A 24,105-nucleotide genomic window follows, 5' to 3' on the forward strand; every position below is an offset into this window, starting at 1 on the left:
TAACAGCAAGTCTAACATGACAGTGACTTTAAATCCAATACCGTTAGCTTTCAAAGATTTGGAATTTTCTTTGCTCCTTATAAAGGGGGGGGGATCAATGAATAAAAATGGGCATGTCCACCCTGCGGGTTGCCAGGTTGTCGGCCAAAACAGCTTTTCAGAGCTGTGGAAAGACAGAACACACAGCCATTGTCTGTCCCATTGATAAAAAACCCAGAATGCTGACACTGCTGAACTGCAGCCAGTCTAACTGCATCTAAGTCTGGTCTGCAGCAGCTAGCAGCCCCGTACCCCAACAACCACCTCCCCAAACTGCCCCTGAAACAGCCCCAACCCCTGCTGCCTGGCCCAGTTGCTCTTGGCCTGTGGGTGCATGGAGCAGCTAAGCCCCTGTGCTAGCTGGCCAAAGCCCTGTGGGATTAGACTAATGCAGGCGGCGGGAAGCCACTGGTGGTGAAACAACAGACATGGGAAGTGACCCTTATCTTTACATTAGAGTTTACTCTTTTTTTTTTCACATGACAGCACTCAACTCTCTGGAGTGCATCTTCATTTCAGTTTTTTTTCTTTGTGTCATTTATCGTTTTTATTCTTTTTCAACAGTAAAATAAACATGAATATATAAATGTGGAAAAAATGCTCTACATAAGACATAAAAAAAGCCATTTTGATGGAAAAGAGCACTTAGAGTGCAGTAACTTCGAAGCCAAACTACCACCAAGTTTCTGGATTCGTATACCTGGGCCTCCTCCTGAAATTAGGTGGGGAGGGGAGCTTGCCAGCTAGTACCTGAAGGCTCGGCTTATGCCACGGGGCATGCTGAGGCTTAGCCCAAGTGAACGGCATGGGGCCACCACCTTGCGACCCCACCACTCGCATGGCTAGACGTAAGGGTGAAGGCTGTTAGCTCCCTTTAATTGGGCCACTTAATATATCATTTCCATTGAAAAGAACAATCATTATTTCTGTTTCAAAACCTCAGTGGCAATTCAACTCTAAATTAATATGTTAATAAAAAGTTTGAACCCCGAACTATCTGCCCTCATCTCCGTGTCAGTTGTTGTTGCCCCGGGCTGCATTGTTTGGAAATCTGCTCTCTGTCCAGCCACACAGGCAGAACAATGCAGCAGCATTATGTCGCTGACTGACAGAACAGACGTGCGTGTGTCTGTGTGTCTGATGCACTATCACTCAGGTAAAAATCTCTCTGTGTCTTTAGCCGGCTTCCTGACCTCATTGTTTCTGTCACGCCCCTCCTTCGGGCAGGGTTTGTTTTGGCAGCCCCTGGTGTCTGGTGTGCGGGTGGCACTGGGTCGCAGCAGGGTCTGGACCTACTAGTGCCCCCCTCATCCTCAACCCTGATTCTGCTGACGGGGCCCAACCCACCATGAGATAATGCCATTCCAGAGGGATCGTGGCTAAAGCCTCTCTTTCTGGCTCTCAGGTATATAAAGAGGAGGCAGCTGGAGAGCAGAGGACGAAGCACTCTGGAAACATTCTTCACTCACTGCTTTTCATCATCAGTCTTTTCTCTCTCTCTCTTCTTGCATCACCTCTCTTCCTCCACCTGCTGGACTCTGAGCTGAGCAGCTACATCTGCCAACCCAAGCCAAGCTGAGCCAGATCAAACTGCCTCCGGTCACTATGGATATTGCCATCCAGCACCCCTGGTTCAGACGTGCCCTGGGCTCCGTCTACCCCGGCCGACTCTTTGACCAGTTTTTTGGAGAGGGAATGTTTGACTACGACCTCTACCCCTACGCCGCCTCCACCATCAGCCCCTATTACAGACAGTCACTTTTCCGCAGCTTTTTGGATTTTTCGAACTCCGGCATCTCTGAGGTAACAAGACCCATCAGACTCCATTGGTAAAATATATAGACAAAGCTGGCTTAAAGAGAACAGATATAAAGACAGACAAGAAGTGCCCTCATCTTCAGCAGCTCATTTTAACACCTATCAAAATTTAATTCAAAGTACAAGTAAATGTCTCTTTATGTATGTAGAGTCGCATTTGTTCTCTCCTAAAGAGAAAGATGCATAAATTAAAAGAATTTAATTTCCATTCAAACTAGATTTTATTCTTACTATCAGTAGTTGTGATAGTTTCCCTACCAACTGCCCTGATCTCTGGGCAGTTATTACATTTCTTTGTACTTAACTATTTTTTTTTGGTTTAGTCGCTAAGCGTAAATTGTACTGAACTAAACCCACTTTTAAACTTGCAAAATGAATCTTCTTAAAAGTCCAAGAGCTTAAACTTTAACGTTTCGACAATGCCGTGATACAGTTGGATCCTCTCTGTGCTTGTGTGTGTGTGTGTCCCTCAGGTGAGGTCTGACAGGGATAAGTTCACAGTCTTCCTGGACGTCAAGCACTTCTCTCCTGACGAGCTCAGTGTGAAGATCACCGATGACTACGTGGAGATCCAGGGCAAGCATGGAGAAAGACAGGTAGCGCTCCTCTTCCTCTGTCTTATACACACCGCCACTTTGAAAAATAAAGTTAGTAATACTGTTTCATGAATCACGAGGTATAAACACTCCTGTGCTATTACTGTCACCATGAAAACGTGAGATATGCGGCAGGAGATGCTAATTAGTTCAATTTTGGTGTAGCTCTTCTTAATACAGAACTTCCTGAGGCAAAAGTTCTTATCCCAGCCTACTGTTGGGCTTTTATTCTGAAGTTCAGGTATGAGACATGGTGAGTTGCAACAGATAAACAGGAAGTTTTGGTCACTATTTGGAGCTACAACAAAATCAGTAACTTTATATAAAGACAGAATTTAGCTGGACTGATCCTCATCATTGCACTGATCCTGATGCTTTTTTCAGGACGACCACGGTTACATCTCTCGCGAGTTTCATCGCCGCTACCGCCTCCCCTCCAACGTCGACCAATCAGCGATCACCTGCTCCCTGTCAGCTGACGGCCTGCTGACTCTGACCGCGCTAAAGGTCAGCGGGATGACCGAATCCAGCCGCAGCGATCGCAGCATCCCTGTCACCCGTGACGACAAGACCAACGCCGCTCCGTCCTCTTAGAGGCCGAGCGGTGGGGGGCTGCCCAGGGGGTGATGGAGGGGCTCAGCCCCCTCCAACAACCTGCATCGACTGGGACGGACGACCACGGAATTCTTCTTCTCCGTTTCACTTATCCGAGTCCTCCTAGCTTCACTTTCTCCTCTATACATTCTTCTTAGCACACTCTTACGCTCGCAGTACTATTAGCATCATTCTTTTGAGTTTAACAAAAAAAAAATCTCCCCATGAGAGTGGTTAAGTGAGGGGCGGGCAGGAGATTTTAAGGAGAAAAGTCATCTAAGGACGAGACATTCACATGACCTGACACTTCATTCTGCTGATTGTTGTTGATTTGTGTCAGAGCGAGCCCTCTGACAGTGCAGATTGGTTGGAGTTAAGCTTGGAGGTAAATGTCAAACATGTCTTGTCTCCCTGATTTTCCATCAGTGAAGTTCTCTGAGCCCTGGCTGCTGCCATTCTTGTGCTGATTCTTTGAACCCTCTTCTCTCTTGTCTTAAATATATCCTGTACTGTAGTCTAGGCCTCGTTCAATGGATACCATACCTGCTCATTACTGAGAAGTCCATACTAAAGAAACTTATAATAAAGCTGTACAATTAACAAAAAGGCAACTCCTGTGTGGATTTATGTGTGTGTGTGGTAGAAAAATCGCTAAGGGATTTTTATTCTGGTCCAAAACCTTATTTTTGTATCCTACTATTATATATTAATTACATATAGCCACACAAAAAAACACGACAGCCCCCATGAGCCATGATAAAGAACAAACAAATAACTCCCCCATTATTCAAACACTATTCGCTATTGGTTTACCTCTTCCAGGTCCCACCTCGGCAATCTGAGACCGATATTTGCACTCGCTGCCCAATCAGGAGGAGGCAACTACACATCCCCTATAAAGCACCAGGGCACCCACTGAACTCAGCAACAGGGAAGAGGGTTATGCACATACTGATAGAACCAGTCCAGGCCCAAAGAAATCAAACAGCCAGGCACTTAGGGTCCCACAACTAAAGCTATCATCAAAAAATATTGTGTCAACATCAGAAAACCGTCACAGGATGTTTCTATGAAAAACAGAGCGCTCTGAGAGTATGCCAAACATCACCTTTAATATGTCTAATACAAACCTGTTTTTATCATATTCACATTAAGTAGATAACCAGATAAGAAACAATAATGTGAATGAATCTGAAGGCTCAAAAAGTTGAGCAAACAAAACTTTCATTTTCTCCTCACTTTTGCACAGGAAGTGCTAATAACAGCCCAAACACAGACGGGTCTAATGTGACACAAAGGGGGAAAGTTATAACACAGGAGGAGGAGGAGGAGGACTGGACCGAAGACGCTGAATCCATATCAGACGCTCTTCTGTTTACATCCGTGACCCTGGAAACACACAAACACGCCCCCCCCCCCCCCCCCCCACACTCACTTAATCGTGAATTGTTTATAATTAGGCCTCCGCAATCTGGCGTCATCTATCCACAGTGGAAGACCTGGACAGCATGAAAACTAAATCTTCTAAAACTTCTTCTTGACCCTCCTTCCAGCTGACAAACAATAAAACTGAATATCACAGCGACACAAGTAGCTCATCACACCTCTGCCCAGAGTCCTCCTGCTCTCAAGGGGTTTGACATATGTTGTGGCTGTAGTACCTGTTGGAGGGCCTGCAGATCCTCCAGGGTCTGTTGGGCAGCCAATCTCAGGCTTGGTTTTGCGCCGGAGGCGAGCTGGCGGATGCGAGCATGGAGGTCTGGATCCAGGAGAGAGGAGCCCAGCATGAGCAGCACTTCTTCCTCCAGCAACAACGACTGCAGGAGCCGCAGAGAGTGGAGACACACCTCCCAGTCTCCATCTGTGGGACAAACAGAGATCAGAGACCTTGGGAAAAAGACCCCAGGACTTGCAAACAATTGTTGCACTCATGATCTTTGACCTGAAGTCGATCCTTGTACCACAGGAAGTCCAATTATGTCATACATAACTACGTCAGAAGGTTGTGCCAGAGTTAGTTGTTCTAATTGAGACAGGTGTGTTTCCTCATGGTCTCCTTACCGTTCAGCAGGGTCCAGATGAGAGGCAGGAGTCCTGGATTCTCACTGATGTACTTCAGCCCCTTAACACTGATGCTTACATTGTACAGTGCCATCAGCATCAGCCTGCAGCAAAACACCAGCATAGTCAGTTTGAGGTAAAACCCTGCTGCGTGCTGCAGAAGTGCAGCACTGACACCCACTGCCCACATCTAGATACTGACATGCCTGACTGAGTCTCTAGAGTACAGTCCCTGAACATCTCTATTTCAGGTCATGTTCACACTGATAAAAAGTTGTTTATGAAGGCAAAAGAGGAATTTAATGATAGAAAAATTAGCAATAACGAAACTAGCAGAGTTTTGTGTTATGTATCCTACCACGGCTCCACCTACACTTTGAGTTTGGGGAAGACACCAGGCTTCATCAGCTCCAGAAGCTTCATAAGAGTATCCAGCAGGACATGAGCTGAGCTGGACAGGAAGTTTCGCCCACATGTTGCTGCTGCTATGTCTGATTGATGGGGGGGAAAAAAAGGCAAAGATGGTTCAAGATAGGAATATTAAAAAAACTGTGTGTGACTACACCAAAGTAGAACAGAAGCTGTGGGCTCACTAGTGATGGTTCCAGCCAGAGCTAACACAAACTGGTGCTCCTGGGAGTTGTGGTCCTCGGTTTGAGTTTTCACCTCCGCATCCAGAGACCTGACGAAGCTCTCCAGAGTCTGAGCAGCTACAGTCAGAAAGGACTGCAGCTTCCCCTGCACCATCAGTGCACACACACACATAATGTACAGACATCAGACAAAACAGCTCCACTAATCAGCTGTCAGATATCAAATAATGTCACACTTTAGTATGAAAGTCTGAGAGTTTACAGTTCATATAAATGATATATATTATATCACACACAGACTTGTGGAGGCAACTCACATCTGCCAGCCAGTGTGTGACTGCATCCTCAGTGGCAGAGCAGCTCCACAGCATGTTGCAGGTTGCAGATCCCAGACCAGAGCAGAACTCTGCCTGCTGCTGCAGCTCTGCCGCGCTCTGCCACAGCTGCTTGCGTAACAGCAGTTTCTCCTACACACACACACGTGGGGACATTTTTCAGTGTTAAGATTATATATTTATTACTGTGTAAATTTAAAACAGACAAGTTATCTACATGGCTATATGGCAGTAGCTTACTTTAGTTGTAACAACCTTTTAAAGCTTGATAACTGGTCTCAATGTTGTGTAAAGGAATATGAGTCCAATTTAAAGGCCCCCCCCCAACACACACACACACACACACACACACACACACACACACAGTATGAACATCATACAGTGCCTCCCAGTCAGCCCCCCTCTCTCACCTCTCTCTCTTTCTGACAGTCTGTTTGAACTGCATCCAGTCGGGACTGAAGGTGCAGACACTCCTGTCGCAACCGCTCCTGTTCCTGTGTAAGGTGCTCCTTCACTAAACACACACACACACAGTCTTCAACGGTCATCAGTTTGTGTCGTCATTGTGAGTGATGAGCACAAGATGAACACGAATGTCCACCTGTCCTGCCCCAAGGCTGAGTCGAACAGAAGCGTACCTGTCTGAGCTGTTCGAGCCTTGTGCAGCATTTCAATCAAGTCCCCGTTCAGGACTCTGGGCAGGAAGTCCCTCAGCTGCATGACTTCTGTGGTCAGCTTCTCTAAATCTCTCTTTCTCACTCGGACAAAGTCATCCTGAAAGAAAATAAAAGACAAAGCTCAATGTAGACATAAGTCTGAAATGACCCCCTATCCACCCAAGTCTCTACTGCTCTGGCTGGCCTGTGAGGCCATCTTGAAATCATGCTCCCTTTGTTTCCAGATCAATCAAGAATCAAGATCTTTATTTGTACACAAACACTCAGTCTGGGCACATGGGAATTCTTCAGCGTTGCTCAAGAGTCAATAAATTCAAAAAATACACACTATAAAATAAAATAAACAAAAAAACACTAATTAATACACTCTATTTACATAAAAATACACTCTATCTACACAGATGCCTATACAAAGGCAACTTGCTTGAGGTTCTGGTGACACTGGATGTCTGAGAATATTCCCAGGTATGCTCCCTGTGCGGGCTTTTTGACTTCAGCTTGGCCAGAATAGGTTACCCATAGAGTGAAGGTGTATTGTGAGGCGACACGTCCATAAGAGTCCAGCAGTTACAAACATACAAAATATATGTTGTCTTGTCCTTACCTTTGCCCCATGACTCGTAGTCAGTGGTTTCCCGGCTAATGACGCTGACATCTTAATGCCTTCTTCTTCCTCTGCTGTTGAGCCCGCTTTTCCTGCGGGGATGTTAGCATACTAGCATAAATAAATTGTCAACTATGTTCGTCATAAAATTGTGATAATACTACACCCCGCCACACAAAGCAGAAAAGCTAACACCATTATAAAATTAGCTAAAACATATTAATGTTTAAAGCAAGGAAGGAGCCTGGAGTCGTTCTACTTTGCCTAAAAACTATTTTCAAAGATTATAGTTATAATTTCCCTTACCTATTACTTATTACTTTAACAGTTTCAAAGTATCCCTCCGACCTCTAGGGGGCACGACGGCGGACAGTGTTCCCGACCGTTTTTTAGCCAAAACCGTCCGAAACTAGTGCAACACTTCGGAGTGTTTTACTCCAGTCCGGGTTTTGTGATCCACCAGGCGCGCGGGGACGCTTATCTGCTCTTCCTTTGTGTTTGAACCTTTATTACTCTGTTATAGGGGACCGGGAACGTCGGAGAGGACCGTTTCTGCCTGCCGCCTTCACCGTTCACTCATGTCTGTGGGACAAGAAGCCGACTTCTCCGGTGATGAGGTCTTCATCAGCCGGTTCCCCATCCATCGCGCGTGCCGGGATGGAGACGTCGGCGCTTTGGTCTCACTGTCACAGCAGCTCGCGAACCAGGCTCATTTGACTGCTGAGGACTCCTGTTACGGATGGACCCCCATACACTGGGCAGCTCACTATGGACAGGTTGGGATTAAGTTACTAGCTAGATTAAGAGATTTACCTAGCGAAAGGTAATCTTCATAAAGACTTAAACTGTCTGTTTTCTGCTTTATGAATACATTTCATCCTGCTTAACTTAGCTACAGTGTGTAATACGGTACTTAATTTGAAGCTCACTTGAATCACTGCTTCGCTAATTATCCTCATATTTCTAATCAACTAATATGGCGGCGGACAATAACGAGAAGCATTAACAATGTGAAATAGTTGATATTTTATTGAATTAATGTGCTGTTGGTGAAGTCTTCCGCAGCAGAGGCAACTGCCGTTTTTCCCCTCTCTGAGCGCCTTATACTGTCCTAATACAGTTATGTCTGTGAATTGACTGTACAATAAAGTTTTCTCTGGCAAGAGTTTTCATTGGTTCCAGGAGAGCCAATGGGAATGCAAGCGCCAAAACGTGTCCAGGAAAACAGGAAAAAGTAATATTTAGTTTATGACGTGTTACTGCAACCCTTAGGCTTCCGTACATGCTAACATGACAATGGTGTCCTTACAGTTTTAACCTAAAACAACTCCCAACACACTTATTGTAAGTGTCTTATAAAATCACATCATTTTAAACCAGTTATTTTAAATTAAATGAGCCTTATTCTGATTTATCTACATGAGCATCTCTCAACCTCATAGGAGATATCTTCTTCACTTGACTCTTGGCCTTGATTTTTATTTTTTTTTTTGGGTTGGGGGGGCGGGTGTTCTCACAGTTGGAGTGTGTGGTGCGCCTGGTGCAGATGGGCTGCCAGGTGAATGCGGCAACCAGCCGCTTCAACCAGACACCGGCGCACACAGCGGCGTTTGGAGGACATCCACACTGTGTGGTGTGGCTGACTCAGGCTGGAGCCGACATCGACAGGCAGGTGAGTCCTCCAGCCCCATCCACACACAACCTTGTAAAACAATGAATGTTTTCAGAGTTTGTAAAGTAATTTAAGTGGATATCCTTAGAGATTTACATTGTATTTCCAGGACTTTGTAGGTGAGGCTCCCATCCACAAGGCGGCTCGCTCAGGTAGCTTGGAGTGTATCCAGGTCCTGATGATAGCAGGTGCTAAACCACAGTAAGTATCCCGCAGTCTGACCTGTGTAGCTGCAGCGACACAGCAGCTCTGTCACACTGAGTGTGAACCAACACCAACAGCTACACATGTCCAAGCTCTTTGTCTTCTTCAATATGTTCTTTCAATAGATGTTGACATATATTTCCTAATAATAATAGGAGCTCTGTTGCTGTGGAGTTAGTGTATTTTCTGTTTTCAGTAAATCTCAGTGCTTTTCTATGTCGCATCAGCTGTTTGGAAGGAAACAGGTCACACTTCCTCATCAGCGATTTTTAAAGATTCATTCTAGATCGCCTCAGTCGCCATATTTCCTCCCACCTCACTGATGTGCTGATGTTTCAAAACCCAAAAGGGGTTTAGGTCAAAAGGTCAGCAGTGAGCTGGGAGGAGATCCTTCCACAAACCATTGGATTGGAAGTGTAGCGATACTCCAGATGTTTTTATTGTGCCGTTTATCTTCCAAACCAGCTGATTTAAAGTGGATTCTTATAGCTCAAGTCATATTTTACAGTCAGAGTTCACCATGATAGTAATGTTATTTGTGTGTGTGTGTGTGTGTGTGTTGTTTTTCCTTCTACAGCTGCACAGGTAAAAAAAAACAAAATGTTCTCATATTTCTATATTAAGAGTTAGTCAATGAGAATGCTGACGTTATGCAAAGGCAGAAAAGCTCGTGTTTCTGTTTACATGTGCTGCACTGACAAAAAGGCATTAGCTTTACTTGGAGACTAAGATGAAAATGTAAAATAGATTAAAGACATTTGTATTAATCTATAATATCATCTATAAATATATCTATTATGCAGCTATAATATTTTGTTAATGTCTCTTCTAAATGTTCAAGTGAGCTGTGGTTGATTTAGACTTGGAGTCATTGTCTGTAAACGAGCATCATGAGCTTTTCCAGCCTCAGGGACTTTTCAGAGTCAGGGGCAGATGAAGAGGGTGTGTAGAAACTTCCATAGAATCTGTGACTTTGACATGTGTTAACATTTTTCAACGCAATATTTACTATCTGCTTTTTGGATCATATGCTAATTTGTGTCACGAAAAGGATAACCATGAGCTTCATTTTCAAACTGTGCCTGGCAGAGACAAACCCCCTTGCACGTTCTGATGTTTTCCAGCTATTGAATTTGAACATGATTTTCTCAAGTAATCCCAGAAAGAGGGAGCAATCCAAATAGCTGCACTGCAGAATCTGGCACACGTGCATCAGCAGCGAGCATCTTACAGTTGTGGCAATGAGTGTTCACTATCGCTTCCCTACAGTTTCTGCAGCTGGAAAACTGGCGAGGTATTTCCTGCAGTGATTGGTTTCAATGCTAAGACAGCACTGATGATGATAGACATGTCTAGGCCTGCATGCTTTAGCGTACAGCTAACTGTTTTCAGACAACTGTGCTAACAAACTGTGAGCTTACTGGGCACGCCTCAGGAGTTAGCGTAGGAATCACAGGAAGCTCAGTCTCAGCTGAAGGATTATTGTGCTGTAGTGGATGATGAAATATATTAGAAGCTAAAGCAGGAGAGAAATATAAAATGAAATGCTTCTTTTACCAGTTTCTTCCTCTATGGTTGTTAATACAGGGTTTCTGCACAGTCTGGAAAACAATTTCTGCCTCAAGACTCCGTGTTGAGTGTTATTGTACAAAATAATCTCACCTCAAAAGTCCTCTTACTAGCTTTTTTGGAGCTTTCATCCATATCACTGAAGTGTGGGCACATGCCGTAATAACATCTGGCCCCCCCATGGAGGGCATCACAACACGTGATGACATGTAAGCCAAGTTCTGGACTAAAACTCAGGAAATAAAGCTAGTAAGCAGACTGTGGAGGAACTCTGAAGAGGCTTTTCTCAACACCAGACAAGACACCTTTTCATTTAGAAGATGATCAAAAAAGAAATAAAACATTTAATCCATAGTGTTTTTAGAGAATTTAGAGGTTCCAGTTAAGCTAAACTGCGTGTTTTTGGTCAGTGGGAAGAAACTAGAGCACCCACAGGCCCCAGATGGGAGGTTTGAACCTAAAACCCTCTTGATAGGAGGTGACAGCACTAACCACTGCACCTCCACAAAGCAGCTAAACCAAATTAACTTTACTCAAAAGCCTTGCTGCTTTTCAGCATCCATGTAATCAGCATGTATCATCATCTATGAGCCAGTATTCATTTGATATATACGATAGCAGAGCCCTGAGACTCAGAGCCCTGCTAGAGGCTCCATTAGCCCTGAGCTAAGGACAATCACTAAACCCCACTTTAGACGTGGTGCAGCGTTATCCTCAAAAACACAGGATTAAGATCATATCTGTTTAGTCAGGGTGAAAACCACAACATCACATACTGTGAGCAGGCAGAGGTAACTGATAGCCTGTATCAGTATTTTGTCTGGTGTGAGGAAGAGAAATAATAAAACTAAATCTGAGCATTTCAGAGCTGAGTTGGGAAACATTTCATTTTATATAAAGGACTTAGAGAGAGGATTACCTACCTACCTAACTGTTCTTTAAACTGCAGATTCATATGAAATGTACTTTACTGTCATGTTTTGTACTATAGAGAATAGATCTTTTTTTAATATATTGGCCATAAAACGTTAAAATAATTATATTTAATTCAAATTTCAGCTGTGAGATTTCATGAATGTGTTGCAGAGGGAGACTGTCACAACCACAACTAGTTTCGCTTCGTCTCTGACGATGGCAGCTTTATTCAACTCCTCCTAAAAAGGGTCATGATGATCTCTCCCTGCAATATTTAGGCCCTCTTGTTCTCTTATTCAGTCAGAATAGTTAGAGATGAGACACTGTGATGCCTAACAGAAAGCAGCCTGTCTCACGCTTCCCTCCTCTGGTTCAGTTTAAGGAATGCCAGTGGGCAGACGGCAGCCGACCTGGCCCACGCTCACGGCTTCCTCGACTGCTTTCGCTTCATCGCCAACGCGCAGAAGCACCTGCTGCAGCTCGGTGGGCTCCATGCGAATGGAGGGCAGAATGGGAATCCCCCCTGTGCTCAGGGCCTGCTCAACAGGAAGAGGCTCCTGACCACTGTGGACTCTGGACACACGAAGAAAGCCAGGAGAGCTGACAGTAAGCATTGTCGTCGCACTACACACTCTGAGCTTCCAACAGACTGTTGTGTGTGCGCTTTTCATACATCCAGTTAGTTATTAACTTTCCAATCAATCATTCAAGTACACCCAGATGGAAAATACAAAACAAAACAACGCCATTTTATGATTTATTCGTTAAAACGAGTCTTCGACTGCACCTTCACAAACAAAAACATTCAGAGGAACAACAACAAAATGTGAAATAATACATAAATTACTAAGATGTGAACCAGGGACTGATCTGCATCAACACCATCAGTGATGATATTAGTATGAGGTGCTGCGAACCAGTTCAAAGCATAACAACATAACATCACTTCCATGTGGCTTTATCTTTCTTCCCGTCTCCTGCTGCAGATGTGCTGGAGCAGCTGCGCAGCAGCGGGGGTGAGGAGGTGGAGAGCATGAACGTGGAGTCTCCACAGGAGCTCAGCTCAGGTGAGAATGGAGCTTCTATGTAGTTATGACATATTTAATTTAAGTTAGTTTAAATTTAAGTTAAGCTTCACTAAATAATACTTTTTTTTTTTTTGGTTAAACGAGCAGATGATGACACCAAAGCCATCAGCAACGGCCATCATCATCATGCACTGCCTTACGCTGCCAATATGGATGACCCCGAGCCACCCAAAAGCCTCGCCTCAGCATCTTCGCCAGAAGGAACGCCCACTCGGCCCCCCTCGGCCGACATGTGCGGCTCCCTGCATCTGACGGGGAGTCCCAGCAGCTGCGTGTCCCAGCGGCCGGCCTGGTGGGGGCCGGCGGCACTGGACTGCGGGGACTTCCAGCATTACGGACACTACCACGGCTTCGGAGACACGGCGGAGGAGCTGAGCGACAGTAGCCGGCCGGAGCACGCCAGCGGCGTCCAGGCTGAGCACAGACACAAGCAGGCCGTGCCCAGCGCCATCCACCTCTACCACAGATCATAAACACTGAGGGTCAGCCTCCTGGAGACAGGGAAGGATTACTCTACATTTATCATTAGCTGCCAAACCCAGAGTCTCATGGTCTCCATCCGTCATCAGCTGGAGGTGTGGATTGTCAAGGCACCTGTGCGACCATCCTTCTCATCTCCAAAGAAACACACATGATTTCCTGCAGTGTATTCTTAGTTTTTAGTGATCACTCTATTCGTATACTGCTACTGCAGACTGGTTTGCACTATTAAGGGCTGGATTACGTGGTGTTTTGTGTGTGTATGTGTGTGTGTGTTTGTGTGTCGGTGAAGGGCTGTCCTCTCTGAATGTGGCCTGATTCTGCTGTCCATCAGCAGGGACGAACAACTGCACTGAAACTGAAATCCCCCCCCCCCCCCCTGCCAGCCTCGATCTTACCAAAGGGAACACATTATGGGCTTGTGTGTGTGTGTGTGTATTGTTTTGCCGCTTTTAATTTGAAATCCTGTGTTATTTATGATTTAGAGCAGAGGAATGTCTTTTACTCAGAGCTGTACTGTCATTTTATAAAACTTTTTTTTTTTTTTGTTTGTAATCTAATTATTGTCATGTAGACAGCGTGCTGAAGACATGCTGCCTGGGAATGTGCAGCACCATGTGCCAAAAAAAAAAAACTGACCTTCCTGTTTCTGGGCTGTTTTATACTTTTGCCTCTTTCCCTATTAAAACCTGTTTTTTGCAGTTTCATAAAAACAGAGCTGAGAATGACGCTTTATTTCTAATCTGCAATGTCACGTTAAAAAATGATCACAAAGAAGAAACGACAGAGGAAGAAGAGAGAACACAACGCAGAGAACGCTCGTGTGAAAGCTGTGACGTGAAGCCGAGTGTGTTTCACCTCCTCAAGTCCAGCTGAATAGTCTTCTGCAGGCTGGCGATGCTGGCGTCCAGAGCCGCCAGGCCGTCTCGAAACGCTGCCTCGTCTCGGGTGTCAAAGGTCGACCCCGACCTCACGCTCCAGTTGGACACAGATTCCGCATCGCACCGGGAGTCCAACAGTCGCCGGCGGTGTGTCTCCAGCTGCCGCCCACATGACCGGACTTCATCTAAACACCCCGATTGGTCCTGATGAGAGCTTTGGAGACGGGCTGGCATCTCTACAGGATGGTCACACTCCTGAGATAAGACATCAGTGTGTTTGGCGTCCATCTGGCCCAGAGACATGAGGTATTGAGCGATGCGTTCAGTGGGGGGCTCTGCTGGATGCTGTCTGCACTGCTGTTGTTTTAAAGGCACGGCGTCAGACCCCGAGCTGTCCACAACTGTAGGACAATCTGATGAATCCAGACTCTGAAGGAGCCTGGATCAGACAGAGGAGAGAAGGGAGGGGAAGGAGCTGAGTGGTGAGGTTCTCACAACGATCTGCTACACACACACACACACACACCCCCACCTGCTCTCCCAGGCCTACCTGTTCAGGTTTTCTATCTCTTCCAGCCTTTGTTGGGCGAGTGACTCCAACTCTGTCTTCTCTCGCTCAGTGTCCACTAACCTGCGTCTAACAGCCTCCAAGTCTGGACACAAACACGCATATACGTACACAACAGAATCACGCCAAAAAAACATTTACATCACATAATAATCTTGTCCTTTTAATATGAACGTGCAGACGTCGTGATTGGTTCAAACCTGTCCTGATAACTGCATTCTCCGCCTCTTTGTCCCTCAGCTGGCTCTGCGTGTCTCGAAGGGCTTTCCGTAGTTCTGAGAGGTCGCCCTGGAGTTCTTGCAGTCGGGATTGAGCGCTGATGAGCTGCCCCTGCAGGGTCATCACTGTGGCGACACATGATTCCAATGAACCGCACACGGAGAGCAGCATAAATACACTCACATTTTTTAACACAAACGCATTTTTACCTTCTGAGTTAGAGAGCGGCTCCACGTCTTGTTGTCTCTCTGCTTTCTCTTTCTCCTTTAACTGCTGGTTTAGAATCTCCACATGCCTGACACACACACACACACACACACACACAAACAATCTCTGAGCAAATATATTTCTTAATAAAGCCTACGACAGTGTGTGAGGGGGGTTGCCAGGTGTGTGAGAGTCCTGAACCTGCAGCGGGACTTACCTGAGGAGCTGAAGGTTTTGGCTTTGTAGCGCTGATGGATCTGGAATGCTCTCAGTCTGGATCTGTGAGCTTCCAATGCTCATTGGTGGTGAGGACACTGTCCGCTCCAGCTGACTGAGCAGCCTCTCTGCTACACTGCCTGCACACACACATACACGCACACAGTGGATTACATCTCATAGCACAGCACTGTCAGCAGACATACTGAGAGACAGACAGGTTACCTTGTCCAGCGATCAGAGCCTTGAGTTCTCCCAGCAGATACTGAACCGTCGTCGCTTTCACTTCCACCTCTGCACCGCCGTGTGTCTCCTGAGGGATTTTATTAACCTGTCCTTGCTCCAGGTGCACGTTTGACATCACATCTGACACCGCACAGGTGTGTATGTGTGACAGTGCATGTCTGGTGGCCGCGTGTGCGTCTGTGGCGACACTTTGGACGTCGATGTCTCTCACAGGAGCCAACTCCTCCTCTTCTCTATCACACGCCGCGTTAGAGGGTGTGTGTGGAGCTTCAGATGCAGACAGGCAGTCGGTGTGGTGGAGGGGCGGCTGGCCTGAGCAAGGGGATGACTGGACCATAGAAGGGAAGACGGAGGTCTGGGAATGTGGCGGAGGGACGGCGGGGGAGAGGTGCTGAGGCTTTCGTGACTGTAGCAGGCTGCAGGGTGTCTTCTGAGGTGGGTGCAGCTTCACTCCTGAGTGCGCAGCCGGAACAGGGGACCGAGGTGTTGTTCTCGGAGTTGTGCTTCCTGGTCCACGCGAGCATGACTGAGCATTCTTCTGGACTGGAGGTGGAAATGAACGTAAGATGTTGCAACACCAATACAGCACACTAATATTCATATATCGGTAATATTATGGATACACAATAACTTAACTAAACCTGTTATAAACACACACCGACCTGTCTTCCTAGGTAGTTTCTTGATGCTCTTCTTCCCCAGCGAAGTGGATGGTCTGGATTTGGCTCCTCCACCCGGCACTGCTCTGGGAGGGCTTGGCGAGGCTTTTACACACACACACACACATACACCTATATGTCATTATGATAATAGCATTTTGTGCCATCAGATCACTTGCAGTAAAGATGAGCGCTGGTTTGTTTGTACAAGGGCTGATAAGTTTTGAGCTTTGTGTAAGGAAGCTGCTCTGACCTGCCTTGTCCGCCTGAAGGATGCCACTGAGCAAGGCAGCACAGCGGTCCAGACCCTTGTGGAGAGTGGTGACCTGAGAGGACACAGCACAGCTGTCAAGGAAAGCTGTTATAATGTAGCAGCACCAAAAGGAACCCCATCAAAAGGACATTTTACAGATCAGTGTGTCTTTTGTCCACATCATTACCTGGTCCTCTGAGTCAGTGGAGTACAGAGAGTAGGCTGGCTCAGAGTAGGCAGATGGTCCTGGCTTTGGAGTGACTCTAACAACAGAACAAGAGTTCCAGGTGTGTTAATAGGAACATGGAATGAATTTAATAAGTATGGGGAAAAGGAAAGAAGACACAAAAACGAATAAAGGTCAGTGTACTTACTGTTTTCTGGCCTGCTGCACTTTAACGCTTCCTGTCAGCCTCCCTGATGTCACCACCTGCCAGACACAACACACTCCAAAGCTCACATCAAACAGCTGTAAACTGAAGCACCGGGTCATATCATACAACTAGCATGGAAACAGGTTCATTTTTCTAACAGCGTTCAATGGACATATTCCCCAAACATGTCATAATCTGAACTCACTAGCTACTCTCTAAAATCACGTGACACCGTACATGAAACAACTAGTTACAGTAGCTGTGTAACGTTATTAGTAGAAGTTGGACATATCTTACCTTGTGTTTCGCCGTCGCCTTCATAGCAAACGACAACGTCACCGACAACCACCGGATGATGCTAAAGTTAGCCTGCTAGCCAAAATCCAATCTTTCTATTCAGTCAGAGCGGACACTGTCAACTTTAGCTTTAAGGCTTTGAAGCGTTTTCCACATGAGGTGATTTGTCTGGCTGCTACAAGCTCCCCTTGAAACACAAGTTTGAAAAGGGAAACATGTCGCGAGCCAATCAAACTCGATCTGTCACAATGACGTGGGACGTAACGTGGGCGGGGCTACAGGACCTGGAAGGACTTATCCTATTGGAAATCTACAGCATTTTTTTTTTTTTTTTTTTTTTTAGGTGAAGCTCATTATTAACAGTCACAGAAATGTGCACGACCACTGATTGGTTGACTCCATGGACCGTTGCCATGGAGATGACGCCATCCAGCTCCAATGTCTTGGCGTCAAGTTCATTCAGCAAAGGAGCAGTTACACTGTGGGTGAACACAGGGTTTTTATACACAGGAAACCTCTCACAATCAATGTCTCAACATCCAATGAAACACTTTAAATTTAATCTGGATCTCTGAGGAGGACGCTTTTAGAAATGTATTAATCAGGCACTTAAATTTAACACATCTGACAATAAAAACAGGATTTGCTTTTAACACATTTATTTATTTATCACCTTGGTGATCTTGGTCCTGGTTGGAAACAAATTATATTTGGAATATGACATTTTTAAGTTCTGACTTTTGGTCAGACACATAACCAATGTTAAATGAAACTACTGATTAGAAAAAATTTTTCCAAAAATAACAAACTTTCGATAATATGCTGGTCAGTGAAGATGGTTTATACAAAAGACCCAGTTTCCCTGTTTAACATCTCACCTTACTTTTTTTTTTTTTTTAAACTGCCGTCCAGCCTGAGACAAACTCTCTTTTGCTTGAAACAAAACCACTGTAATAAAACTACAAAAAGCTGAACACATGAAACACAGAAAAAGAACTCAGGTAACACTCAGGTGTGTGTGTGTGCGCGTGCTGCTCTCATATCCCCTCTACTCCCATTCTTCATCATCAGCTGTGGCCGGCTGGCTCGTCACGCTGTTGTCCTGAAAAGACACTCCCTGAGGACAGAGGACATAAGAGTGAGGACACACTGATATCAAAGACAAAAAAATAAACACAACAAACTATAAATCAGAGAAGTCAATCCTGTTACCTTCCTGGAGTCTGTGGAGGCAAAGTTCTTCCTGGGGGGGTTGACGCCTCCGGTAGTGGAGCAGCTGAACGCATACTCTTCTAGCCATGGGGGCACTTCCTGCTGCGCCTGTCAATCCCAATCAACATAAAGGTGTCACTGACACTGACCCCTCTCACCTAGTGATGCACGATACCTGTTCAGTGAAGGGCTCATGCGGGTGAGCAAGTGCAGACTCATTTATTAGTGAACTAAAAGGCTTAGAGTGAGTGTTGACTAATAAAAGGGATGCTGTCTCACCTTGGACAGGACTGTGACCAAGGAACGAGCCAATGGGCTGTCAACATCTGGGTCATAGAAAGACACCGCCTTCCCGATGTTACCACAGCGGCCAGTTCTCCCAATGCGGTGGACATACTCGTCAATGTTGTTGGGGAGGTCAAAGTTCACCACGTGCTGGACATCTGGAATGTCCAGGCCGCGGGCGGCCACAGAGGTCGCCACCAGGATCGGGCATCTGCCCGAGCGGAAGTCTGCCAGGGCCTGCTCCCGCTCCCTCTGCTCCCGGTCACTGCCAAGTGACACAGCACATTAATGTCTGCGTTAAAACCCGAGCAAGAAAGCGGATTCTTTAACGCGTCACTTACCCGTGAATGCTGGTTGTCGGAACCTTCTCCTGGCACAGGAAGGTGGCGATGAAATCAGCTTGTCTCTTCGTCTCCACAAACACCATGGTGCGCTCCGTTCCTGCAACCAACCACCGGTCATCAACACTGGGACATGAGAGGCGATCAACACTCAGCTCATGTTCCGTTTCGCGGATACGCTTTAGTGCATTATTCAGGTCTTACAAGAGGAGCAGAATGCTAAAGCAATGTAGTGATGACGCCAGAAACTTGGCCACATTAATTACAAGCATGTTCATGTTCAACTGAACCCTTTAGAGTTTATAGATGTGTGTGCATTTGCAAGCAGTTCTGTAACCAGCCTTTTAAGCATTAGAAAACCTTAAGTGTTTACCCTTATCTGTTTGGATTACAACTATTCTGACACATAGTTAATTAAGTAATAGTGAAATTATTTACTTTGCTTGTGTTTAGAGAGTTCTCTGGACATTAGAAACTAATAGGTTCAAGAAAACTACCAAAATAAATAAATAAAATAAAAATAAAAACATTACCAATGGTCTTTAGGAAGTCAAGGAGCTGCTCCCTCTTGGAGAATTTGGTAACTTCAATAAACGTCTGCTCCACATCGCTGCAGGCTCCGCCCACCACACCCACAGCTAAGAACAAGTAGTCGGTCTTGAGGAAGTCAGCTGCCAACCTGTAAAAACACACTTCAGCATCTAGCACACATGGAACACTAAGCTGTCTATCGAAAAAAATTATAAAAAGATGCTCCGGCTGATGGAGGAACAGACCTCTGGATGTCCTCAGGGTAGGTGGCGCTGAACATCAGAGTCTGTCTGTTCTCTTTGGACGGCATTCCAGGCGAGCCCACCAGGCGGCGCATGTCAGGCTCGAAGCCCATGTCCAGCATGCGGTCGGCCTCGTCCAGCACCAAGTACCGCAGCTTATTCAACCCAACCTGAAGTCGTTTGGTCACATGTTTCAGCCTTCAACTAAAGACGGAGTCACTCTGGCACGAACATGAAATATCTGAAAGTTCGGATTTCATTTACCTTTCCTCTCCCAATCATATCCAGCAGTCTCCCTGGAGTTCCACACAGCACATTGCATCCCCTTGCTATTTCTCTTACTTGGTGTGCAGTGCTGACTCCACCATAAACGACCACTGGACGCACACATGTCCTAACAACATGTAAAGGAAACTAAGATTAGAAAGCAGGGAGAATGTGCAACTTTTATTCATGCCATCTTTTATTTGTGAGGTGACTATTAATGATTCTTAGGCCTAAATACATACCCAAAGGCAAACTTCCTGGCCTCCAGAAAAATCTGGTTGATGAGCTCCCTGGTTGGGGCCACGATGAGGGCTTCAGGCTCCTGCAGCTCACTGAAGCCACTGGCCGCCACACCGTCTGCCATCAGCTGCTGCAGAATGGGGAGCAGGAACGCAGCCTGGAAGCAGGAGGACGCACTTAAAACTGTCCACACACACAGACACACACACCTGCAAGTTAAAAATGTGGATTCTCTGACGTCTCACCGTTTTACCAGATCCGGTCTGTGCGCAGGCCATGAGATCTCTGCCGGCGGAGATGATTGGGATGCCGTGCTTCTGCACAGGTGTCGGCTTTACGTAACCCGATTTGTTGATGTTTCTTCTCAAGGACTCGCACAATGCTGCCTCATCAAAACTCTAAACACATCAAACATACACCAGCCTCACTTTTATTCTGTTTAAATATAAGCTTAACACATTTTTACAGCTGTTTATCCATTCATTCATGAATCAAATGAGTGTTTAAGGGCTTTTTACCATGAGTGCCTTTGGTGGGTTGGTTCCACTGACATCCACCATAATGTCATCGTATTTATCAAAGTTGATGCCTGTCGCATAGTGGGCAAAAATGGAGCCTTCGTCTTCAGGGAGGCTCGGAGGAACATATGTGATCCTTGGTCCTGTGGATCAGGAAAGAAGTTCTTTAGGTCATACTGCAGGACTGCTGAATATATTCACAGTGAAACTGTCATTAACTTACTGTCAGCACTGCTTGCATCCTCCTTTACTGGCTCTTTATCTTCCCCTGTATCACACACACAGATGTTAGTCATATCAGTGACATACTTAAAATGCAACTCGAATGGCTAAATCTTTCTGTAAATGATCAAAACAACTCTTGCAACCTCGACCAAAGATCTGCTCATCTTTTCCACGGTAGCCTGCAACGACACAAGACACTCAACACATTTACTAGAATTAAATTAATCACTCCTCCAAAAGGTTCAATGATTGCTCATTTACCTCCTCCAAAGCCTCCTCTGCCTCCCTGCTCACCACCTTCAACATATTACCAACCATTAATCATCACTATTAATTAAATAGCAATTCATTTCTTTGTATTTTAGGAAAATGGCAACTACCAGAGGTAGATTAAATACCTCGTCTGAAACCTCCTCCTCCTCTGCTGCCTCTTCCTCCTCTAAACCCTATTCACAACATACAGCACGGAAATCCAATTATTCTTAATGGAAAATCACAAATTCTGGTTTAAAATAGTCAACTATGTGTGTGTGTGTGGGCACTGAAAGGGGAAGAAAACACCTGCCATTTTCAGCCACTCCGTCGTCTCCTCCTGTGAAATCAAGGGAGTTCACAGAAAGTTGGCTGAAATGTCTTAAGGTTAGTTGCACTCAGTACTGACATGACTGTAGCTATCTCAGAGCCCAACATACGAAAACATTACCAGCGAATTCGCTCCGATCCGTCCTGCCAAATCCTCGGCCACGCCCTGATAAAATAAACATGCTGTCAGGACATTTCATAAAGGCAGTTTCAGTTTTATTCAGTTTAACAGAATAATAATCACTTCTCACCTCGACCTCCTCTACCTCTGAAACCACCTCTTTCTCCTCCTGTATTGTTCCAGTCGTTCACATCTATAAAGAACAAATAGGTCAAATAGGTAACACTGAGGACAGAGCTACTGCTGACTGACATCAGTCAATGTAATTCAGAGAGTACTCACCATTCCCATTCTCATCACCACCTACAAAAAAAAAAAAGCAGCAAAGTCAATGGCCAATGTAAACTCCTAATCAGGGGTCTCATTTCAAATCCACATTACACCACATCCTACCACATGCCTCCTTCTTCTGATTGTCTGAGTCTTCAGTGTATCTTCAGTTTAGTGAATGCAACAATAAACAGTTAGGAGGACTAAATTCCTGAGAACAGTCTTGTACACTTAAGCTGCTCACTGATGCGTTGATTTTGGCCTAGTTTAATCAGAGTTCACACTGTTCATGCAGCCATGAACAACACTTCTGGAAAGAGCCACCAATCTATTTGTGATTTTCAGTTATTCAATTACAATTTACTCTGTAAAATCTCTCACATCAGAAGTTACATCACATTCTTGCAACTCACGCTGTTATGACAAAGAATCTTGTAGTTGTATAAATGTTCATAAGACATAAAAGGGCACCTGAGGAGAAAGAGTTTGCAAATCCTCCTCGCCTGCCTCTGCCTCGTCCACGACCTGGAGAGAAACAAGAACACATTTTTTTATCAATGTCCTCTTCGGCAGAGATCACCGCTGCTCATCCTTTCTGCACTTACCCTTTCCCCATTCACTACCATCACCGTTCAAGTAGCCTCCTTGTATATCTAAAAACAAGGGATTCATTAATAAGTGACGCATCATTTTAACTTAATTCTAGCTATTCAATTAGTCTGATCGCTTGTACTCTTTATGCTCACTATTAGAAGAAGGGATTTCAGCAAAGGTGAAGAGACAGGATAATCAATTTTCCATATTAAGTGTGGATATACAAGTTCTATCAAAGACTTGTTCTCATTAGATAATATACATGCAGAGGAGTAAACATACCTTCACTCGAGACATGGCTGGTAGCAGTTTCCTGTAAACATGGGTGTACATCAGGTGTTAGGGTTTGTCTAGCTCCATGGATGGAACAACAAAGCTGCAGTGAACTAGCTTACCTCCTCTTCCCACTCATCCATTTCTGTTTACCTGAAACATGTCCAACAATGCAAAGTAAACCAGCTAAAACAAATTAATTTATATTAAATGATTTCAAAGTGCAGAAGTACACATAAACAACATCTACTACAAGACCAATTATTAGGGAACTTCTTGGAGCGTCTTTGTAAAAGCAACATCCTTTTTATTCCCAAACCGTTACGTTGACCTTTCCACAGGTTTTGTTTGTCGGACAAGGTCAACCGCGTGGCTGAAGTGTGCAACGTTCACCGTCAGCCTCTGAGCAATTTTTACGCTAGCGTTAAGCTAACCTTAGCAAAAGCTACAAATATAAATTGAGGGCAAAGAAACAGGATAGACAGTAAATTTGTACTATATGAGCCCGGTTGTTGCTTGGTGCTTGAATTACCCCCAAAATGTGGCCCATGAACAATTACCGTTATTAGAGCACGCAACATGTAGCTAACACCACTGCTAACAGTCCTTTGCTAAAATTAGCTAACTCAGCATCAATAGCAAGGTAGAATAAAATATAGATTTAATTATGTTCTCTTGTCTTAAATGTTCTACAAGCCGGTGGCGGTAATAAAGTCCAAATATCGTTACTTATGCTTAATCATACTTTATCAAATACTTCCCAAGTAGAACCCTGTGATTGTCTTCGTCGCGCCGCAGCTCGGACTCATACGGTCACTTCTAGATCTGGGGTAGTGCGCACTGTGCGTAGCCAGCTAGCCAGGGTTGCCAGTTCAGCCACTTTCCCGCCCAACGGGACTACAATTTAATAGAAATTAAACTGAAAATAAATAAATAAAAAAACGTGTTGTCAGACGTTTAGATGTCGTTTTCTGTAAATGATGCCTACTAAAAAAAAAACAAATAAAACATACAAATAACAAATAAAAAAACAATAACAACAGATAATAAGATTTTTGGTATCAGTTTATTTGTTGGATTCATTTCCCCTTTTCATACTTTCAAGTACTCCAAATGCTCCACGAACGCATTTCACAAAACTGTATGCCGAGGACCAGGCACATGTTGCCATGGTCTATGGGTGCATTTTAAACGAACAGGCTTTTGCTGTCTTATACACATTGTCCACAGTGCCCTCTG

The 24,105-nt window shown here is 45.1% G+C and overlaps 5 protein-coding genes across 5 annotated transcripts; 2 read left to right on the forward strand and 3 right to left on the reverse strand.

Annotated features, from left to right (window-relative positions):
- Nucleotides 1–1,644: 1,644 nt before the first annotated feature.
- Nucleotides 1,645–3,047, forward strand: cryaa (crystallin, alpha A). Its single transcript, XM_041032652.1, has 3 exons — nucleotides 1,645–1,842; nucleotides 2,331–2,453; nucleotides 2,838–3,047. Exons 1-3 carry the CDS (start codon nucleotides 1,645–1,647, stop codon nucleotides 3,045–3,047), a joined length of 531 nt encoding a protein of 176 aa, XP_040888586.1.
- Nucleotides 3,048–4,302: 1,255 nt separating this feature from the next.
- Nucleotides 4,303–7,368, reverse strand: LOC121178253 (heat shock transcription factor 2 binding protein). Its single transcript, XM_041032813.1, has 9 exons — nucleotides 7,318–7,368; nucleotides 6,675–6,810; nucleotides 6,447–6,550; nucleotides 6,019–6,168; nucleotides 5,702–5,846; nucleotides 5,482–5,599; nucleotides 5,109–5,212; nucleotides 4,709–4,908; nucleotides 4,303–4,329 (listed from the first exon to the last, which is right to left on the reverse strand). The coding sequence occupies exons 1-9, from the start codon at nucleotides 7,366–7,368 to the stop codon at nucleotides 4,303–4,305; spliced, it is 1,035 nt and encodes a 344-aa protein (XP_040888747.1).
- Nucleotides 7,369–7,791: 423 nt separating this feature from the next.
- On the forward strand, nucleotides 7,792–13,927 carry ankrd10a (ankyrin repeat domain 10a). The gene is made up of 6 exons (XM_041032687.1): nucleotides 7,792–8,093; nucleotides 8,837–8,989; nucleotides 9,099–9,190; nucleotides 12,054–12,283; nucleotides 12,664–12,744; nucleotides 12,853–13,927. The coding sequence occupies exons 1-6, from the start codon at nucleotides 7,896–7,898 to the stop codon at nucleotides 13,236–13,238; spliced, it is 1,140 nt and encodes a 379-aa protein (XP_040888621.1). The 5' UTR covers nucleotides 7,792–7,895; the 3' UTR covers nucleotides 13,239–13,927.
- Nucleotides 13,928–13,970: 43 nt separating this feature from the next.
- On the reverse strand, nucleotides 13,971–17,347 carry ccdc14 (coiled-coil domain containing 14). Its single transcript, XM_041032686.1, has 11 exons — nucleotides 17,166–17,347; nucleotides 16,869–16,924; nucleotides 16,682–16,757; nucleotides 16,495–16,567; nucleotides 16,245–16,346; nucleotides 15,562–16,125; nucleotides 15,338–15,476; nucleotides 15,123–15,208; nucleotides 14,895–15,038; nucleotides 14,677–14,779; nucleotides 13,971–14,565 (listed from the first exon to the last, which is right to left on the reverse strand). The coding sequence occupies exons 1-11, from the start codon at nucleotides 17,187–17,189 to the stop codon at nucleotides 14,100–14,102; spliced, it is 1,833 nt and encodes a 610-aa protein (XP_040888620.1). The 5' UTR covers nucleotides 17,190–17,347; the 3' UTR covers nucleotides 13,971–14,099.
- A 516-nt stretch (nucleotides 17,348–17,863) lies between these two features.
- Nucleotides 17,864–23,678, reverse strand: ddx4 (DEAD (Asp-Glu-Ala-Asp) box polypeptide 4). Its single transcript, XM_041032147.1, has 23 exons — nucleotides 23,612–23,678; nucleotides 22,989–23,019; nucleotides 22,876–22,906; nucleotides 22,605–22,652; nucleotides 22,471–22,524; nucleotides 22,012–22,032; nucleotides 21,860–21,922; nucleotides 21,730–21,774; nucleotides 21,592–21,618; nucleotides 21,425–21,472; nucleotides 21,288–21,323; nucleotides 21,170–21,205; nucleotides 21,025–21,069; nucleotides 20,802–20,944; nucleotides 20,529–20,681; nucleotides 20,286–20,440; nucleotides 20,041–20,170; nucleotides 19,780–19,946; nucleotides 19,537–19,682; nucleotides 19,004–19,103; nucleotides 18,657–18,927; nucleotides 18,378–18,485; nucleotides 17,864–18,282 (listed from the first exon to the last, which is right to left on the reverse strand). The coding sequence occupies exons 2-23, from the start codon at nucleotides 23,007–23,009 to the stop codon at nucleotides 18,214–18,216; spliced, it is 1,917 nt and encodes a 638-aa protein (XP_040888081.1). The 5' UTR covers nucleotides 23,010–23,019; nucleotides 23,612–23,678; the 3' UTR covers nucleotides 17,864–18,213.
- Between the last annotated feature and the right edge of the window lie 427 nt (nucleotides 23,679–24,105).

The sequence above is a fragment of the Toxotes jaculatrix genome, chromosome 24, assembly GCF_017976425.1.
Source record: "Toxotes jaculatrix isolate fToxJac2 chromosome 24, fToxJac2.pri, whole genome shotgun sequence".
Lineage (NCBI taxonomy): Eukaryota > Metazoa > Chordata > Actinopteri > Toxotidae > Toxotes > Toxotes jaculatrix.

Coding starts and splice junctions, on each gene's coding strand:
- LOC121178253 (XM_041032813.1), bottom strand. CDS start 7,368: ATGTCAGCGTCATTAGCCGGGAAACCACTGACTACGAGTCATGGGGCA. Junction 6,811..7,317: donor CTACGAGTCATGGGGCAAAG/GTAAGGACAAGA, acceptor ATTTTCTTTCAG/GATGACTTTGTCCGAGTGAG. Junction 6,551..6,674: donor GGCTCGAACAGCTCAGACAG/GTACGCTTCTGT, acceptor GTGTGTGTTTAG/TGAAGGAGCACCTTACACAG.
- ccdc14 (XM_041032686.1), bottom strand. CDS start 17,189: ATGAAGGCGACGGCGAAACACAAG. Junction 15,039..15,122: donor GCCGCTCTCTAACTCAGAAG/GTAAAAATGCGT, acceptor GTGTCGCCACAG/TGATGACCCTGCAGGGGCAG. Junction 14,780..14,894: donor GAATGCAGTTATCAGGACAG/GTTTGAACCAAT, acceptor GTTTGTGTCCAG/ACTTGGAGGCTGTTAGACGC.
- cryaa (XM_041032652.1), top strand. CDS start 1,645: ATGGATATTGCCATCCAGCACCCCTGGTTCAGACGTGCCCTGGGCTCC. Junction 1,843..2,330: donor CGAACTCCGGCATCTCTGAG/GTAACAAGACCC, acceptor TGTGTCCCTCAG/GTGAGGTCTGACAGGGATAA. Junction 2,454..2,837: donor GCAAGCATGGAGAAAGACAG/GTAGCGCTCCTC, acceptor TGCTTTTTTCAG/GACGACCACGGTTACATCTC.
- ddx4 (XM_041032147.1), bottom strand. CDS start 23,009: ATGGATGAGTGGGAAGAGGAG. Junction 22,907..22,988: donor TGGATGAGTGGGAAGAGGAG/GTAAGCTAGTTC, acceptor CCATGTTTACAG/GAAACTGCTACCAGCCATGT. Junction 19,104..19,536: donor TGACTTCCTAAAGACCATTG/GTAATGTTTTTA, acceptor GGTTGGTTGCAG/GAACGGAGCGCACCATGGTG.
- ankrd10a (XM_041032687.1), top strand. CDS start 7,896: ATGTCTGTGGGACAAGAAGCCGACTTCTCCGGTGATGAGGTCTTCATC. Junction 8,094..8,836: donor GGGCAGCTCACTATGGACAG/GTTGGGATTAAG, acceptor GTGTTCTCACAG/TTGGAGTGTGTGGTGCGCCT. Junction 9,191..12,053: donor ATAGCAGGTGCTAAACCACA/GTAAGTATCCCG, acceptor CCTCTGGTTCAG/TTTAAGGAATGCCAGTGGGC.